This window comes from Maniola jurtina, chromosome 18 (assembly GCF_905333055.1).
Source record: "Maniola jurtina chromosome 18, ilManJurt1.1, whole genome shotgun sequence".
Lineage (NCBI taxonomy): Eukaryota > Metazoa > Arthropoda > Insecta > Lepidoptera > Nymphalidae > Maniola > Maniola jurtina.
This window is the reverse complement of record NC_060046.1, coordinates 2445854-2465842: the sequence shown is the minus strand read 5'-3', so window position 1 is coordinate 2465842 and position 19989 is coordinate 2445854. Positions and strand designations below refer to the sequence as shown.

General features: G+C 36.4%; 1 protein-coding gene and 1 long non-coding RNA gene across 2 annotated transcripts; one reads left to right on the top strand and one right to left on the bottom strand.

The window, feature by feature from the left end:
• Nucleotides 1-781: 781 nt before the first annotated feature.
• On the bottom strand, nt 782-13993 carry LOC123874333. Its single transcript, XM_045919607.1, has 6 exons — nt 13910-13993; nt 5681-5774; nt 5149-5280; nt 4455-4549; nt 2475-2579; nt 782-923 (listed from the first exon to the last, which is right to left on the bottom strand). The coding sequence occupies exons 1-6, from the start codon at nt 13933-13935 to the stop codon at nt 782-784; spliced, it is 594 nt and encodes a 197-aa protein (XP_045775563.1). The 5' UTR covers nt 13936-13993.
• On the top strand, nt 7325-19916 carry LOC123874342. The gene is made up of 3 exons (XR_006797897.1): nt 7325-7334; nt 18115-18119; nt 19796-19916. It is a non-coding gene; the product is annotated as an uncharacterized LOC123874342 (long non-coding RNA).
• The last annotated feature ends 73 nt before the right edge of the window (nt 19917-19989 follow it).

The window sequence follows — 19989 nt, the reverse complement described above, 5'->3', positions numbered from 1 at the left end:
AATTCAAATTCAAATTCAAATTCAAAATATTTTTATTCAATTAGACTTTTACAAGTTCTTTTGAATCGTCAAAAGCATCTACCACTGGTTCGGAATGCCTTTCCTACCGAGAAGAACCAGCAAGAAACTCGGCGGTTGCTCTTTTCAAAGATTTGATATACAATATTATGCCATGTATAAAAGCAATTGAAGTCCTGCGCATTGCTGGAGCGAATATCGGTGAATACCTTCGTCGAGTGAGCCATCTTTACGTCGAGTGAGTGAGTTGATCTTTACGTCAGGGAGTAGGTACATTGCGCACTTTTTATAGTAAATAATGATACAACTTCGAACATTTCTGTAGTGAAAGAGAGTTACAGAAATGAATGTTCCTCCGATCAAGACTACTAATCCCGTTCAAAAGCGTCATGTAAACGCTCCTGCAGGATGTTTCGCCAATTCAGTGTCTAACACTGAATCATAGTCACCGAGCTCATTTGAAATTGGTTGGTATTACATTGCTGCTTCACTGAGTGACACTAAAATAATTTTTCGTTGAAAACCTTCAATGGATTAAATATAAATGTCATTGAACTCGGTGGCTATCAATCAGTGTTAGACACTGTAGCGAATCATCCCGCTGGCCAATATGAACCCGCATATATTTGCTGGATATTGTTACAGATTTTATTTATTCTTATTGTAATTATTCTTCAGTTAGCTTGTCTAAAAATTTAAAAATCAATACTTATATGTAATAATGTAAGTAAAAGTAAGTAGTAAATTCGATTGCGAAATCGATTTATTCTAAACCTATAGATATACGATCGATAGGGTTGTCAGGGCACGCGTTGATGTAGTCCCCACATTTCCCCTCCAGGCCCCAGTACTCCGCTTCATAGTAGAAATCTTCTATGTCCTCTTCTGACATCGACGTTGAAGGCCTAGGCAGAAAGAATAGAAGATAAAGCTATGAGCGAAGCGAGCACAATAAATTTTATTAATTATAGTAACTGTTACTTTTTTATCGATCTACGCGGCATCGGACTAGAACGCTAAGTCGCTCAGTGACACACTTTTGTTGGTAGGGTGGTGACTAGCCACGACCGAATCTTCTCACCAGACTCTGTTCGCCATATTTAAGATCTGCGCTATGGTCCCAAATAAAAGAATATTTATTTCTTGTCATATACTCGTACATACGATAAAAATAATTTTAGTATGTCCTTCGTCCTTCATCTGCACATACCCTAAGATTCGTCTGGTCTAATAAAATTTCTAGCGTGTTGAACAAATGATATACTGCCTCCAACACCTAGACTCCGCACCCTGTATAAATGACTGCTACATTTATTAGATTTCATCTCTCACAACGTTTCACAGCCGCCACATGTTCACATATTACTGCCCTAATATCAAATGTTTGCTATTCTTTTTCAATTTTAGACCCTCTTGTTCATAAAATAAGGTTTAGAATTAAGTGTATTTTAGATTGTCAACATTATGGGGTGCTATGAAGTTTAATGAGGTAGGATCGCCGGTCAAATGTTTGATTGGTTTTGGAAATGGTTATATTTGCTATTATCGGGTTATGTGCGTGTTATTATTTTGTGGGTGAGTTGGATTTATGTTTTTAGTAAGTTTATGTGATAACTGACTAAAATTTTTGGTGAGTAATTTATATAGCTTGTAATTTTCATCCACTGCTGAACGGCCTTTCCCAAAGAACGCGGCGCTACCACAATCGGTCCTTAGCCTTCATCATCCAGCCACTTCCCCCCACCCTCTTTATATCTTTGGTCTATTTTGCTGGAGGGCGTCCCACACTACGCTTACTTATTCTAGAACTTTCCGGTGCCACTAGCAGCACGCACTGCCAGCCGGGGTAAATGTGACAGAACAACGATTTAAAGAACAACTGTAAATTAAAAATTTATAACACCCCCGACGATCCAAAGTATTTGAGTTTTCCAAAACATCATTTTCAAATAAATAATTATGTATTTAGGCAACGTCCATCTTGACAGCTTGACATTTGTCTATTGACATAATATTAAGAACCTAACGGTTATCTAACCTTCTTTTCTACAAGAAAACTAGAAAAAAACTGATAACTCTTAAACGACTGAACCAATTTTTTTAGATTATAGCTAAGAACACTCTCGATCAAGCAACCTTTCAAACAAAAAAAACTAAATTAAAATCGGTTCATTCGTTTAGGCGCTACGATGCCACAGACAGATACACAGATACACAGATACACAGACACACAGATACACAGATACACACGTCAAACTTATAACACCCCTCTTTTTGGGTCGGGGGTTAAAAATGCGTCTCTTGCGCGTCTTTGGCTCTATCAGCTCTTGCTCTAGCTCTATTGGCTTCTGTAAGTCTTGCGTCCGTAAACGATCTCCTTTAAAAGAAACCAAAAAAAATCGTGTTACTAGCTGTCTTTCAACACGAAACAAACTGTAACTATCAAGGCAACTCACGTGAGCACAAGGTGCAGTAAATCGCCCAGCACGCCGTTATGCAGGAACTGCGAGGCGCTGTCGCAAATGCCCCTAAGCAGGCACGCCCGGCCGGGGTAATTGTGCCTGAAAAATAACAAAACAAAACTTTATATGGATTTACCCCAAGAATCTCTTAATCCTTCATTAGATCATTTTCTATCTGTGAAAACTTATCTCCTTGAGTTTAATTTTCTACTTCGTGAACTCTTTTAAAGTTTTATCTATTTAACTAGTCGGTAATGAAGCTGTAAGTTTCCATGGAAATAAAATGAATCTGAAAATGTTGCTATATCTCTCCACTTGTATCTGTTGCATTCCACTATGTTATTTAGAATATAATTGTAATTGTAATTTAGGTTACGATGGGGCTGGCGTGTCCGTGTCGGACAAAAGTCCCAAAAAAATAAAGATTTAAAAAAAAAAAACTTATTATTTAACTACCCTGATCTAATTGATAGATATTATTAACCCCCGATCCAAAAAGAGAGTTGTTATAAGTATAGTATCTGTATATCTGTTTGTGGCTTCGTAGCTCCTAAACTAATGAACCGATTTTAATTTAGTTTTTTTTTTGTTTGAAAGGTGGCTTGATCGAGAGTGTTCTTAGCTATAATCCAAGAAAATCGGTTCAGCCGTTTGAAAGTTATCAGCTCTTTTCTAGTTACTGTAACCTTCACTTGTCGGGGTTACTATAAATTTTTAATTTACACTTGTACATACGAAAATTATAAATGCAAGAGGTCTGCTAACTTATCATGACCCGATTTTGATGTGGCGCAGAGATAGCTTGCAATCTGGAGACATAATATAAGTGCGGGATAGCGCGGGTGACGTGCGAGTGTGCGGGGCGTCCCCCCGCCTCATACCCCTATTGCCATCTTGACTGTCACGTACTATAAGCACTATGAAGTATGAATACGACGAGTAAGCAAGTAAGTAGTAAGTATATTTACGTAACTCAGCGATTCGTGTTCCGCAACAAAATTGCTGGATTAGCGAACTGCCGCGTACCAACCGAATGGTTTATTAGTGTTACATAATGACTGAAATTGTTATCATTCGCTGAGAATTCAGGCTTTATAGAGTAATTTTAGTAAGCTACAATATTTTTGCACTCAAACTCAAAATCATTTGTTCAAAGTAGGTAGGTACTGTTGTACACTTTTTCATAGTCAGAATTGTTAGATTAGTGGTGATAATTATAATTACGTAGGTAAACTTAAAACTACAGCTACGAGACACGGTACTGGGACAGGACGTAGTCTAGGATGATTCTTCCTGCAAAACTAAGTATAAGAGTGAACAGAGGCCTAGCAGGTATAACTTAGACCTGAGTTTTCATCATCAATCATCATTAACCCGCCTCCGGCCGGCTACCGAGTATGGGTCTCGTCTTAGAATGAGATGGGTTTGGCCATAGTCATACTAGTAGTGTGGATTAACAGACTTCACACACCTTTGAGAACATTATGGAGAACTCGTAGGCATGCAGGTTTCCTCATAATATTTTTTTTCACTGCTAAAGCAAGTGGCATTTAACTGCTGTAAACACACAATAACTATGAAAAGTTAGAGATCAACCGAGCAGGAGGCCAAAGTCTTTAACCACTAGACCATCATCGCTTTTTCATCCTCCCAAGATTAGATTAGGACCGATGTGTAGATGTACTAAAAAAATAATGAGTAGTATGAGTATGATTTTACCCCTAAAAAACTTCTGAGAAGTGGAAAGAACGTTTGAACGTATGTCAACTTTGAATGTTTGAGCAGAAACTGCGAAAGATTAGTATGGCACTATTTGGTATAACCAAGGAATTTGGAAATTCTTATGCACTAGGTGCTAGGTATAACTTAATAATTCTATGGGTACTGCATACCTACATCATGTCATGATGAGTTATTAAATATGCTGTAGCTATAATATGAACTACTCTTATTTAACTTTGCTCTAACGCTTACCGTTCAAGCATAGCTTCGATGAAGGTGTAAACGCTGCGTCTGGTGATCGTACTGTTCTTGTTTTTGGTACTTCGTTGATGACGGACTGTAGGTACCTGATAACATAAAGGAGGTACAGGTGACAGAAACTTATCGAAAAAGTCAGGGAATATAGTTGGCTCTTATTCTTATTGGAATCTTATTTATTATTCTTTCCTTGCCACCATGAATAGCTCTTTTGAATACTACTTTCTTGCAATGCCGCCAGTTCACTTTTGAGGAAAGTTCTTCTTAAGCTGGTTTTCATTTAATTAGCATACAAATATCCTAATTAACCCCCGACCCAAAAAGAGGGGTGTTATAAGTTTGACGTGTGTATCTGCGTATCTGTCTGTGGCATCCGTAGCTTTTAACCTAATGAACCGATTTTAATTTAGTTTTTTCGTTTGAAAGGTAGCCACCTTCGATTCGATCGAGAGTGTTCTTAGCTATAAACCAAGAAAATTGGTTCAGCCGTTTGAAAGTTATCAGCTCTTTTCTAGTTACTGTACGTAAGTTGTAACCTTCACTTGTCGGGGATGTTATAATTTTTTTATTTACACTTGTCACTTCTGTAATCTAAGCTAACATACATGTTCACTCGCTCGCGTATCGCTTCTTAATCTAGGAAACTAGTAAACTTCGATGTAGTTAGCAGAATTTTTATTATACTCACATCGCCAATATCACCAAGAAGAGGTTCCAAGTATGTTGCGTTGTCCACAGTGTAGTAGTTAGCTTCTATGAACCACGCCACAGACACAAGGTTCTCTGGATGAGGGAGTGGGATGGACACTGTCACGAATACCTGTAGCAGAACGGATACTCAGTAAAAGCACAAGACTGACTTGAGAATTTGACTTGACGACTGCCTGTTTCTTGCCTGCGTTGCAAAGGCAAGCTCGCCTTTGCAATTATCAGTTGGATACGATTATCAGTTGGGTCTATTTGAGAAAAAATATCTTCAAAGGTTTTCCTTGAATTATAGGGGTCTTTGAATAGCTTAGCGGCCGAAATTAACAACCAGTCCCTTCCCCTTCATATTCGCCAATTATGTCCAGCGATACAAATCCATGAAAACTTATTCACTAACTATTATGAGATAAATAGCAACCTTGCTTGAAGAAACAGCAATTCGTCTACTTAACAAAGTTTTCGAACTACCCACATTTTTCGATAGTAGTGAAACATTGATGGTGTTAACTTACTCCATATTGTGTAAAAGGTGTAAATATAAGGTATCTCTTTTGTCTCTTGTGGGAGTCCACATTCTCCGTGAGTACCGTATGAAGAAGATATAGCCTGAAACAAAATATTTTTAATACTTTAGTATTGAAGACCTTTAGAAGAACATGAAAAAAAACATAGCTCCAGATTTGCTTTTGAATATAATCTCGATATTAAAGAAGCCCTGACTGACTGATACATCAACGCACAGCTCAGTCGGAGGCATGCAGATATTAGCAGATATTATGACATAGGTAGACATCTGCTAAGGATGGATTTTTGAAAATTCAACCGTGGAAGGGGTAAAATAAGGGTTTGAAAGTTTAGTCCACGCAGACGAAGTCGTGGGCATAAGCTATATTGCCACTTCGGCTAGGGTGGGGGGCATAGTTCGAAGATAGATGTTGCGGCCACAAAGTGCTGGAAAAGTGCACCGGAAAGCGTAGTATTGGCAGATCCCCATGAAGTGGGTAGACACTGGAAAAACAAGCCGCGTAGAAGTCCCTACAAGAGAACTGTGTTTAGCAATGGATGTTTATTAGTTCATAACGACAACGAAGCTTTTTAGGGTTACGTACCTCAAAAGAAAAAATGTAACCTTATAGATCACTTCGTTGTCTATCTGCCTGCCCTGTCTGTCAAGACTAGGGAGTTAAAACCTATAGGGTACTTCCTGTTGACCTAGAGTCAGACTTGGTAGGTAGTTAGGCCGTGGCCTTAAAGCATAAGTAAAGGAAAATATCCGAAAACCGTGAATTTGTGATTACATCACAAAAAAATAATTGAAATGTGTACACGAACAACTAAATAATTAGTTTACTAAATCACATGTAACTGTCTGCCATTAACTTGCAGTGTTGCACATAAAAGTGTTATTTTGCACGATGGTAGCACGGAACCCTTCGAGTGCGTAGTCTAACTCGCGCTTGACCGGTTTTTTGGTTTTGAAGTTATTTGTAGAGGCGTTAAGAGGGCTCTCTCCGTTACTCGTTTCATACCATTTCATACAATCGTAGTTCCAATTTCATTTGAATATTAAGCAACCAAAGTCCATGAAATTTTGCAAACATATTCTAGAAACTAATATCTATTTCTGTGGTTTTCCAGATTTCTGTTAAAATATTCGGTTTCAAAGTTACGCGGTCTTAAAATTTTCATACAAATCTTTGAGCCCCTGTAATTTTAAAACAACATATTTCTAGAAAAATCTAAAACACCACAGACACAGATATTAGTTTCTAGAATATGTCTGCAAAATTTCATGGACTTTAGTTGCTTAATATTCAAATGAAATTGGAACTACGATTGTATGAAATGGTATGAAACGAGTGGCGGAGAGAGCCCTGTTAAGGTAATTGCTATTTGACAAATCGCAAAAATGCTGTACTTTGAAGTAAATTGTTTATTTTTCTAAAGCATTAACAGCTATTAAATACATGCAATTAAAAACTTCAGTTTGTGAAGATTATAAGGGCCTCTTTTTATTTAGTATACATTATCCCAATAAAAAAAAAAAACCAAGTTGAAAACATTGCTGTTCGCAACTTGTTCTGTAAAAGTTTTCTTTAACATCTTGATACTTTGAAGCCAACCTCCAGAAAATGATATGTTTAGGTTTAGCAATCAATTTTAACTGTTAGTTTTATACTAAATGTTTTTCGTTTCTTAAATAATCTAAAACTAACCAAAAAACTTCCTGTGCTATTTATTTTCTTGCAGGCGCTCTATGGAATTCAGTGTCCACTGGACTGTCATGGCGGAAGGACTGTGCGCGTCATTTCGTCGCAAAATATTATTTAAAATGAATTTAAGCTTATTATTTTTGAATGAAAGTTGTGTTTATAATCGTTGAAAAATAAAATAGGGATTTTTTCATTTCTAAATGAAGCCTGCTTATATACTAAATTTTATTCTAAAGTTACGGTTTTACCAGGTAAATACTCGGAGGTTGTCATAGATTATGATGACAGATAGTAAGTGTTCTAAATAGGTATTATACCTATGTTAGGAGATAGCGCGCCTCGTTCCGGGTGCCGTGTTCCGAAATGGATTTCGTTGTAGTGCAAGTTTGGTGCAAGCCCCACATGACGGAGGGGTATGCGTCAGGCATTTCCTGTGTACAAAAAAAAGACCTATATTTCGGATCCATATTTCATCACTGACAATATGCACTATTCAAAGACTGTTCTTCAAGCATTGAGGAATTTTGGACAGAGACATCTCGAAGGTTCCCGAAGACTGCCTGAGTTAGATTTGTCGGCTAGCTAGCTTTTTTCGAAATTGGACTTACTTAGCTGGATTGTGTGTTAGAGCTTTCTTATGAGATATTATATGTACATAATATAACCATGGGTCTCATAAGAAAGCTCAGATTCATGCTGCGGGCAATGGGGAGAGCCTAAAGGTTGGAACGCCATTTCGGCGGCCGTGTTTCCTGCCATATATACCTTAGATACCTGCAAGCCAAGAGTGAATAGGCATCTTCTAGGTAAGCGTGCTCCAACTTGGACCTCATCATTGCTTTCTTTAAAGCATGATTGTCGTCAAGCGGAAGCGCAAAGATTCAGGCGGCGCAAACCCGTAGCATGTGGAAGACCCTATTAAAGACCTATGTTCACTGTGGACGTCTGTCGGTTGATGTTGATGATTATGTCTTTAGTGCAAGTAGTTCAGTAGTTTCAGAGTTTATCGATAACAAACAAACAAACCTTTCCTCTTCATAATATATGTAGTTAGTAGCGCAAACTTGGAAAAAAATCTCGTGGACACTCTTTGATTTTCCGAGATAAATGTCATTTTACCTGACAGCCTTAATCAATTTTATCACTGATATTAATAACTAATTCATAACCGTTAAACCTAAGTGTCAAAATCTCGTTTTTCTAGTCGAGTTCCGTAGGCTCTTTGAACCCACTGCATTATTATCCCAAGAAAACCTACCATTAGATGTAGGAATAATGGAAAGAGGTCACAACCCTCAGCAATAAAGAATACGATGCGGAGAGAGATGTCACTCTCAAGGTCTTTAAATGTATCCATGCAAAAAACCACGTCGACTGGTTGCTCCGTTGCAGCGTGATTGAATATTAAACCAACAAACACACTTTCGCATTTGAAATATGGCCAGTGATTATAAGAAACAGTTTAAATCTCTCTCTGCTCTCTGAGAGTCGTTAGGCAAAGTGAACACGAATTATGACACTTCTGTGTTCTTATACAAGCTTAGGTCTCTCAATTTTGTCAATTAATGTCAAATTTCTTTCTCAGATCAAAACCTAGTAAGTGGTTTAAATTCAAAAGAAGTTTAGGCCGTAGTTCTTTCTGGTCCAATGCGGAATGGCATACTTCACACACCTTTGAGAACATGGAAAACTTGCAGGTATGCAGGTTTCCTCACGATGTTTTCCTTCGCCGTTAAAGCAAGTGATATTAAATTGCTTAAAACGCACATAACTGAAAAGTTAGTAGTGCGTGATTCCGGGATCGAACCCCCGACCTTCGATTAGGAGGCGGACGTTCTAACCACTAGGCTATGACAGTTTTTAAATTAAAGGGGTTTAAATATTTTAGTGTGAAGACTGGCCAACACATTTATTCATTACATGTGCATCATTTTCTTTTTTAGGGTTCTGTACCTCAAAATGAAAAACGGAGCTCTTAAAGGACCACTTTGCTGTCTGCCCATTTGTCCGTCCGTCCGTCAAGAAAACCTATACAGTACTTCCCGTTGATCTAGAATCACGAAATTTGTTCTCGGATTTATTCCTTTACTTGGGCTATGAGAGTTGAGACCTATCTACCTGCCCATAATTCTAGGTTAACAGGAAATACCCTATCGGTTTTCTTGACAGACACGACAGACGGACAGACGGACACAAAGACAGACAACAAAGTGATCCTATAAGGGTCCCGTGTTTCCTTTTGAGATATGGAACCCTAAAAACATTATGTAAGTATGCAAAGTATTTCCCTTGCAAACCATATTTAACAGTTGACATGTAGAGGTCATTGACTTTTCCTATCTTACTTTTAAATTTTAATGCATTATTAAGTATTTACTGTTTTGACATGGTATTTAGATAATGGGTGATATTTATTTTATTTAATCTAATTCCTTTTAAAAACTTAGTAAGGCGCATTAATCTATAAAAACCTAGCCAGTTCAAAGACTTACTATGTTTTAAAATGGTCAAAGCGACTTACTAGCTTTTAATTTTACTTTAATGTGGGTGTCCTTACAATACAACGGGACATACTATGAAAGTTAGGCTTATGACATAAAACGATTTTCGGAAAAATGACATTTACTTTGTTTTGATATGGGGCGGTCGATATAATTAGGTACTAGGGTAAAGGCTCGAGTAAATGAACAGATTGGACGTTTTTACATGTATTAAGAGCTGGAATAAAAAACCGGCTGATATACCTTTTTTAAATATTTTCTTACAAATTCTTACACTTTTTTCAATTTCAATTTCAAAACCGTGTTCCGTTCAAACCGTTCAAAAGTGCGTGTGCGTGCGTCCATGTGTGTGTGTGAGTGTGTTGTATGTTTGTACGAGTGTTTGTGAGTGTGGTATTGCGTTGTATAACCACATGAGTAGCGAACAGAGTCAAAGCTTCATACAAGCGCGCTACGATAGGTACACTACTACAAGCTTGAGGCGCGTGTGTGCGTGAGCACAGGCGCTACGTCGCGTACGGAGAGAAATCGGTTTATACCGGCTCGGCCTGTGCTCAAGTTCAGGGGCTGCAGTACACGTCGCGCGTCGTGTTTTCATTTAATTTAATGTTAATGATAATAATTTAAATAGTGTTTAAAATCTATTTTCTTGAACTGTCATAGATTTTGTTCAAAATCAATATCTGAGGATCCCTAGGATCACAAAACAGGAAATTGTTACCAAAATTTAAAAAAATCGACGCCATTTTGAAATTCTTTGTTAATTGACCGATTTCGTTCAAAATCGATATTTAGAGCTCCCTGGGATCACAAAATAAGAAACTGTTACCAAAATTTAAAAAAGTCGACGCCATTTTGAAATTCTTTGTTAATTGACCGATTTCGTTCAAAATCGATATTTAGAGCTCCCTGCAATCACAAAATAAGAAACTGTTACCAAAATTTAAAAAAGTCGACGCCATTTTGAAATTCTTTGTTAATTGACCGATTTCGTTCAAAATCGATATTTAGAGCTCCCTGGGGATCACAAAATAAGAAACTGTTACCAAAATTTAAAAAAGTCGACGCCATTTTGAAATTCTTTGTTAATTGACCGATTTCGTTCAAAATCGATATTTAGAGCTCCCTGGGATCACAAAATAAGAAACTGTTACCAAAATTTAAAAAAGTCGACGCCATTTTGAAATTCTTTGTTAATTGACCGATTTCGTTCAAAATCGATATTTAGAGCTCCCTGGGATCACAAAATAAGAAACTGTTACCAAAATTTAAAAAAGTCGACGCCATTTTGAAATTCTTTGTTAATTGACCGATTTCGTTCAAAATCGATATTTAGAGCTCCCTGGGATCACAAAATAAGAAACTGTTACCAAAATTTAAAAAGTCGACGCCATTTTGAAATTCTTTGTTAATTGACCGATTTCGTTCAAAATCGATATTTAGATCTATTGATCGATATTTAAAGATCGATATTTAAACTAGGCAATAACAACAAAAACAAACTTTACCATCTTGTTGAACAAATAACTATTGTTAATTAAATTGTATCCTCCAGTGCCAACCCTACCAAAATAGTTATAAAATTTGCTCGCTTCTTAGAAGCTTTGCCTCTGTTTGCTACTCTGTGGTATAACACCATGTTAGTAAATCTTAGTATATTTTTAACCGACTTTAAAAAAAGGAAGAGGTTCTGAATTCGTCGGTATCTTTTTTTTTATGTATGTTCCCCGATTACTCAAAGACGCCTGGACTGATTTGAATTTTTTTTTGTTTGATAGGGTATACTTTGCAAGTGGTCCCATATAAATTTGGTAAAGATCTGATGAATATCTTTGAAGATGGAGAACAGAACTCCTCAATGGATAAGAGCAAATTCAATTTTTTTTTTAATGTATGTTCACCGATTGCTCAAAGACGCCTGGACCGATTTGGAAATTATTTTTTTTTGAAAAGCTAGGTATACTTTGCAGGTGGTCCCATATAAATTTGATGAAGTTCTGATGAATATCTTCTGAGATGGAGAACAGAACTCCTCAATGGATAAGAGCAAATTGCTCGCGATCAGTGTAATTGCTTAGTAAACAGTAGGGTTTTAGCTGGGCATGGCATATTATTATAGTACAGTGGGGCCACTAAAAATTTTGAAATAAAAAATTTTCAAAAGAAAAATAAAACCGACTTCAAAAACCACAATAACTTAAATTATTTTTTACTTTTTAGTGTTTGTGATTTTGAAATCGGTTTTATTTTTCTTTTGAATTTTTTTTATATTTATTCTGGTATTCTTCTTTCTTGGATATGGATCCCTCTTGGGTATCCCCATTTCTCTCTGTCTTTGGTACTATCAAGCTAATTTTCTCTCGCGATTTGCACAATAGCATTAGACCAACGCGTCTTCGGTCTACCTACCTGTCCTTCTTTCATCTGTAAAAATCGATACAATATGACCATTTGCATTTCAGTTTTAGGGCATGTCTCAAGGTGTCTGTAGGCTTTGTCTTTTTTCTTATGTCTTCAATTCTCACTTTGAATATTTTTTGCTTAATTTATGCAACTTGCCATCGCCCTTTAGCAAGTTACTATTTCTTTTTATATTCTTTGTCTGGACCCATGTTTGGCTGGCATAGGTAAGGCATGGCAGGATGCATGTATCTATAACGGATCTTTTAAGATGTACTGGGTAAGCTCCTTTAATTCTTTCCTTTTGTGCCCAGTAAAACAAGCATACTCGGGCTACTTTGAGAACCCATTAGCAGCTAACAGCAAGGCCTGGACTCCAATTTTTATATGTGGAAGCTGTATTTCCTCGTTGCGTTTATGAGCAAATAAGAATAGTTAACTACTTTTACTAAAAAAAAAATTTATTATTTGGCGCGAACCATCTAAACACCATGATGATTATTATTTCTGCGTTGTGAATATTACCAGAAGAAACAGCAAAAAAATTGTTCCAAGCGGCTCTATTGTAACTTGCAGTCTGCAATTTGAACGATTCTGACTTCTGGTGATAAATCTGTACCTCAGCCCCAACCCAGTACCTCTAATCTACCATTTCAAGAACTTTCAGAAGGTAGTGACGATGTAGTGACTTTTTTACATCTCAACTTAGACCATTCAATCAAAATTATTTGGATCACTTAATGAGAGATCTTAGATTGTCTAAAAAGCATCAGAACATGTGGCTTCTCGGCTCAAAGGAACAAATCTGATAACATCAGACACTTGTGTTACGGTATATTATTCTCACTACTCTTAACACATTCAGTAGCTGATGTTGCACTTCCAGCGACTTGGATGCAACAAGGGCGTTAAGTTTCATTTTCTCTGTAGTCATTTGGACTGTTTTCCAGAAAATTTAGGTGACTTTCAAACTAAGATAACTATACCAAAGGGGATAATATCATATGAAAGGGCTCTATTATACATTCTAAAACAGGTTTTATTTATTATTATTATGTAAAAGAGTTTTTGATTTATCGCGCAAAATGTAGAAAAAAATATACAATAAGTCAAAAACTGAAAATCTGACAATTTTTTTTGAATTCCAAGCCGAAAATATACTTAAGAATTTATTAATAGGAATCGAGAGTTTATGCACTAGATAGAGTTCGTTCATTCACTGAAATTTCCAGTTCATTTACTGGCAATTTATCCTTTTGTTAAATAAAATAATTTATAATAATTAATACCACGCATTTTATTTGATTTTTTGATATACTGTGTACAGATACACAAAAAATAAAAATTATATATAGAACAATTCTCATATATCTTAATTTTAGGTGAAAGTCAGGGTAATCCTTATTCGTTCATGTACTGGATCTTTTACCCTCCTACGTCAAAATACTAAAAGTCCGCGTAAATTTCGCAGATTGAAATGTCTGCTTGATTGATTGTCAATAGAGGGTCATGACATGTCAAAATTGCTAGTTTGAAGGTGAAATCGTCTAAGTCATTCGAGATGGTTTTCCTCTTAAATGTAAATGACACGACCTTTTACTACCAAAACTAAAAGTTAAATACGTACGTGATTACGTGCTTAATAAACCACATTAATAGCGCAATTATTCTGATAAATGATAATTTACTCAAACGACTGGCTTACTTGGAATTAACAGAGTATATGTCCCAGAAAACTACTTACCACTGACATAACTAGATATTATACATATAATTTGCATAATTTGCTGCACTACTTTAAATCTTAAAGTTAGGTGAAAGGGTTTATTTTTGAGTGTGGATTAGGACACCTTTAAATCTGTATGAGCCAATGCTGGCTTAGTATAAACGCATAGATCTCACTTAACGCCCGTCATAGCTTTATTTGGATAACAAATTTGCTAGGCCCCTCTTTCTGTCTGTGTGTGTGTTCATATTATATGAAAACTAGATGTTGCCCGCGACTTCGTCTGCGTGGATTTAGTTTTTTTTTAATCCTGTGGGAACTCTTTGATTTTCCAGGATAAAAGTTGCTAATGTCAATTTCCGGAATGCAAGCTACTTCTGTACCTTTCACAAAAATCGGTTAAACAGATGGGCTTTTAAGAATCCCGTGGGAACACTTTGATTTTCCGGGATATGCCCGGAATATGATAGCCTATGTCCTCCCTTAGGATGTAAGCTAACTCCGTGCCAAATTTCATCAAAATCGGTTGAACTGTTGGACCGTGAAAAAGCAGCAGACAGACAGACAGACACACTTTCGCATTTATAATATTAGTATGGAATATGGATGGTCTAAACTCCGAACTCTTAACCCTATTTCTTCCACTGTTCACAATAAAGCTATTAGCTCAGCAAAATATAAAGTTGCACAGTCGGTATTTACGGCGCAAACGACCGCGGAGTCCTATTCAATAAACTCTGAACATAAAAGCTTTTTGATGCCGCACTTTATACCGCATGACGTGTGACGGGAATTATTTTAATTGAAATAGGACATTATAGTAAAATTGTTTTAGTTTCCTTTGAAATCAATTCTCAGTTTTTGTTTTTACATATAGTAATAATACAGATTTTCACAAATGTTAAAAATACTTAAATATAAAATTTATAAAACAAAAATATCATCCAAATACTGTAACGAGGCAGGGTGCCCAGAACACTGGCTGCGTTACCTCGTTGAATGGCCAGACTAATATACTGACCAAGGTAACTGCCAGATTTCCGGTCACCCGTGGACTCCACAAGACGGGATAACAGGTCCTTAAAAAAGGATCTGGCATCCTCGCCCCACGAACCCATGGTCTCCACTCCAAAAGGCACAAATATGAAATTATTTTCTATATTTTCATATTTGCGCCTCTTGGCCCTTTCTGCCTTAGTGGCTGCCGTTCCGGCCGCCACGGAGGTCACCTGTATGTGAGACAGCGCCAGTGTATCAACACACGTGGCATCCCATACAAGCGGCCTTCCTTGTTTCCACGGAACCAGAGTCATACCGTCTGGTCTCTTGCCATCACTACGTGCCAAACCAAATTAATTGAATTATACTTTTTAGGAATACCTCAAAAGGAAAAAAGGAATCCTTATAGGATCACTTTGTTCTGTCTATCTGCCTGTCCGTTTGTCCAAACTATGGGGTACCTACTTCCGTGGATCTATAATCGGCAGGTAGGTAGACTTACAGCACAAGTAAAAGAAAAATACCGATAACCGTGAATTTGGTGAAATTACTGAACTCAACCCTTTTGGTTTCTACACGTCATCGTACGGGTACGTTAAATTGCTTGGCGGCACGGCCTTGCTGGCAGGGTGGTAACTAGCCACGGCCGAAGCGTCCCACCAGACTAGAAAATATTTAGAAATTATCAAATTCCCCTGCCGGGAATCGACCCCGGAACCTCCCACTGATAAGACCACAATGCTCACCACTGCACCAGGGAATTCGCCAGATTATGATAATGAATTACGAGTATTTTATCTGAGTATAAATAGATAATTTTGTACTTGTAAAACTGTTAATATTTTAAGGATTAAGGCACTTGTATGTCCAGTGATTAAATGGCATTAGAAGTTTGTAGGATAGTATATTTTAGTTAAAACAACACTTTCACTAAGAGATCAGAACTACTTTTATGTTTTAAGCAAACTTTTTGACTAAGACACTGTTTTAAACTAATATTTAAACGAAAATTTTATGAGAGCTAATGTTTACATGGCTACTAACGCCAAGATTAATATTTAACAGGGCTCTCTCCGTCAATCATTTCATACAATCGTAGTTCCAATTTCATTTGAATATTAAGCAACCAAAGTCCATCAAATTTTGCAGACATATTCTAGAAACTAATATCTGTGTCTGTGGTGTTTTAGATTTTTCTAAAAATATGTAGTTTCAAAATTACAGGGGCTCAAAGATTTGTATGAAAATTTTTAAGCCCGTGTAACTTTGAAACCGAATATTTTAACAGAAATCTGGAAAACCACAGACATAGAGTATATTAGTTTCTAGAATATGTCTGCAAAATTTCATGGACTTTGGTTGCTTAATATTCAAATGAAATTGGAACTACGATTGTATGAAACGAGTGACGGAGAGAGCCCTCTTAAGCTTGTCAAATATGTGCTTAAAATAATGAGCAATGCCTGTGTTAAATATTGGGAACATGGCAGGAAACTAATGCCTCAAAAAGCTTAAAGGTAAGTATTCAGTTTATTGAATAGCTCGCGGTTGACCGTAAAATATACGAGTACCTTCAGTGCACTTTATATTTTGCTGAGCTAATAGCTTGCTTCATAAACTTAGATGTTATTTAACCTGCAGCTTGCACTGAAATTGTGTGGTTTCAGTTTCTTTATTATAAAACATTACCAATATTTAATGTAAGCTTTTAGCTGACATGATTTTGAGTTTAAAAAGTTTTAATTAGGTAAAACATGTTCAATGCTGTGATTAAGTGCATTCCTCAGTGTAAATCAAAAATTTAACACAAAGAAATCGGTCAAACTTTTGGGCCGCGAAAAACTAGCAGACAGATAGACAGACACACTTTCGCTTTTATAATATTACTAGAGGATGCCCGCGGCTTCGCCCGCGTTGATTTCGTTTTTTAATCCTGTAGGAACTCTTCGATTTTCCGGGATAAAAAGTAGCCTATGTCCTTCCCGGGATGTACCTCAAGTCTGTACCAAATTTCATTAAATCGGTTTTGCGGTTGGACCGTGAAAACGTAGCAGACAGACAGACAGACACACTTTCGCATTTATAGTATTAGTATGGATGTTAGTATGGATTGATTAGGATTAATCCAGTTAATTTATCTTTTAACCTAAAAACGATATAAAACACAAAATAAAATGCGAAAAAAATGTGAAGGTTCTGAGAAACCATATTAATATGAACTAGTTAAACTATCAAAATACCATTCACTATCTAAAGAGGTACGAAAACAAAACGGTTTATCCCACCACTGCAAATAATAATGTTCTACTTTTTCTTATATCGATTTATTTCTTGATGGAAAAGCACGTCTTTAAAAAATACAGTAGAATATAAACAGAGTAATATAAGAAGAGCACGTTTCTAAAAGATACAGCAGAATATAAAAAGAATAATATAATATTAAAAGAAATATATCAGGAGAGGATACGTAAACATGATACGAAAGCTTATTTTGTTTAACCTGCTTGTAGTTTTATGTAACGGGAAAGTAAGACAGAAGAGGTATCTCGTTTACCCGGATGGAGGACCTGCTAGAACACAGGTAGATAATTTTTTTATTTATTTCGTTAAAACTTTTTTTGAGGCTTTTATCGTATAAAAGTACACAAAAATAAAAAAAAAATTGTAAGTATTTTATTATATTATTGTGTTCAACTTATTAAGATTAAAAAAAAAATAGAAATAGGGTACTATGTCCTCACTAAGAAAGGATTTTTCAGGAGTTCTCCACGAGCAAAGTTGTGGCGGGTCGGTTAGTAAATAACTGGAAACAAACAAAGCTACTGATTCCACTCATAACTTAAATAAAAGAAAGATTTGTTTCACTGGATCCGATTGAGTTAACGAAGTGACGAAGAATGATTTTATTTGTTCGTGAATTCAGACACAATTAAGTTTTGCCATTGCTTTCCGTCCCTCGTTGAGCTGATTTTTAGGGTTCCGTAACCCAAAGGAAAAAAGGGCCCCTTATAGGCCCCTTCGTTATCTGTCTGTGTGTAGGTCTGTCTGTCTGTGTATCTGTCTTTCTGTTTGTCGAGTCTATCAATGGGGGGGAAACAAACCTATAGGGTAGGTACTTCTCGTTGACCTAGAATCATGAAATTTGGCAGGTAAGAATGTCTTAGAACACAAGTAAAAGAATATACACCAACACTTTCGCATTTATAATATGGGTAGGTACTGAGTAGTGATACACGATATTGGTACGGAACCCTTCGTATGTGAGTCCAACTTGTACTTGGCCTACTTTTTGTTTGTCTCCAGTAGTTGTTAGCTCTCAGAAATAAATGAGTTGAGAAATAATTACAGCATCAATTATTTATTATTGTCTCATTTTAAGTTGTCATTAGTCTTTCAAGGACTTTAAAGGGTTTGCTTGTAATAATTTTATTCTAATTTGATTTTGAGAAGTAAAACTCCAGCACACATTGACCTAAAACTCGGCGAAAGGACCAAGCGCCTGGCAGGCTTGTGTCCTTTGTAGGTTTTCACTGTTCATTCAAAGTTCAACGGGTTTTGGGGCGATTTTTAAAGGCTGTTTTACGTCAGAGCAACGCAACTTGTGACAATGCAGCGTGTTAACCACACAACCACACAATGTTTCTATACTGCGTATAGAACCATTGTGCTTCAAACCACATAATGTTTCTATACTGCGTATAGAAACATTATGTGGTTTGAAGCAAAATCTCTAAACGTAGCTATCCCAAAAATAAATAAGTTATTACTTAATTTCGTTTTTCAACTGCTAACACTTGCTGCCAACTGCTAACACTTGCTGTTAGGTATGAAATAATTTATTTTCTACTATTTTGCGAACCAACATTTTCCCTAATTTAGCCGAATTTACTCATAGTTTGTATTAACTAAACGTGGAACAAGTTTAACTAAACTGTAAAGTACCACTTAACAGAAAATTAGACTTGTATATCAGTACTCAAAATTGTAGAGAATCTGCTAAAATGCATTTCCAGAGTGAACTGGAGTGAGGGAACTCTTGGTTTAATCTGAATCGACGATATGTCAAATATTTGATTATGGCGATGTATATAATCATAGAAAAATAGGGCTACATTATGGCTACCTACGTCAAATGTACCTACTAATATTTGACGGTTGCCAGTGACGTCGAAGATTCAACGTTTTGTTAGAAGTTCTCTAACTCCCTTAACATGTATGTCTATTTATGAAATCATTTTGCTTTCATATTCCAGTGGACCAATATTTAGTTTTGGCTCGTGAAATTAAATTCAGTTTACGTTAGCAATTTAAAAGTTTATGTTGAACGTTAAACAGCATATTACATGCAACTTGCAACTGACATTCAGGTTTATGTAACATAAAATAATTTTGGTTTAATTTGCAAGAAGCGTTGGCCAACACTCATCAAACGTATTGAGCTAATATGTACAGGAGACTTTATACATTAAACAAACGATGTTTTAAGTAAGAAAGTCAACATTTAAACAGTCAAAAAAAGCGGAATTAGAAAAGGAAGTTTGAAAAATGAATAGAACAAAAATTCAGGATGTAACCCGGAAGGGATCGGGAAAAGTTGATTTTCAGAGCAAAGAAACCGATTGCCGTGTAAAATGTGAAGGGACAATACGTACGGTACCTGAACTACATCGCACATCACGAACTTTGGCTTTCGTCACCGTAGATGTAAAAAAAAAAGATTTTTTGAAAAATATCGACCAGCTCTCCGAGTGTGTAAGAAAAATGTATTATCATACTCGTAATCGGAAGCAAATTCTGTGCCTTGATTGGCTGTCAAAAAACGTGAACAGCAAATTCAACCAATCAAGGGGCAGATTTTGCTGTCGATCATGATTACGATGAATATGTTTTTCTTACACAATCGGGGGACAGGTTACCGGTTTTGAAGGCCTGTCTTTTACCTTTTCTAATTACCTTGATGAGCACGTTATCCATCGGTACCA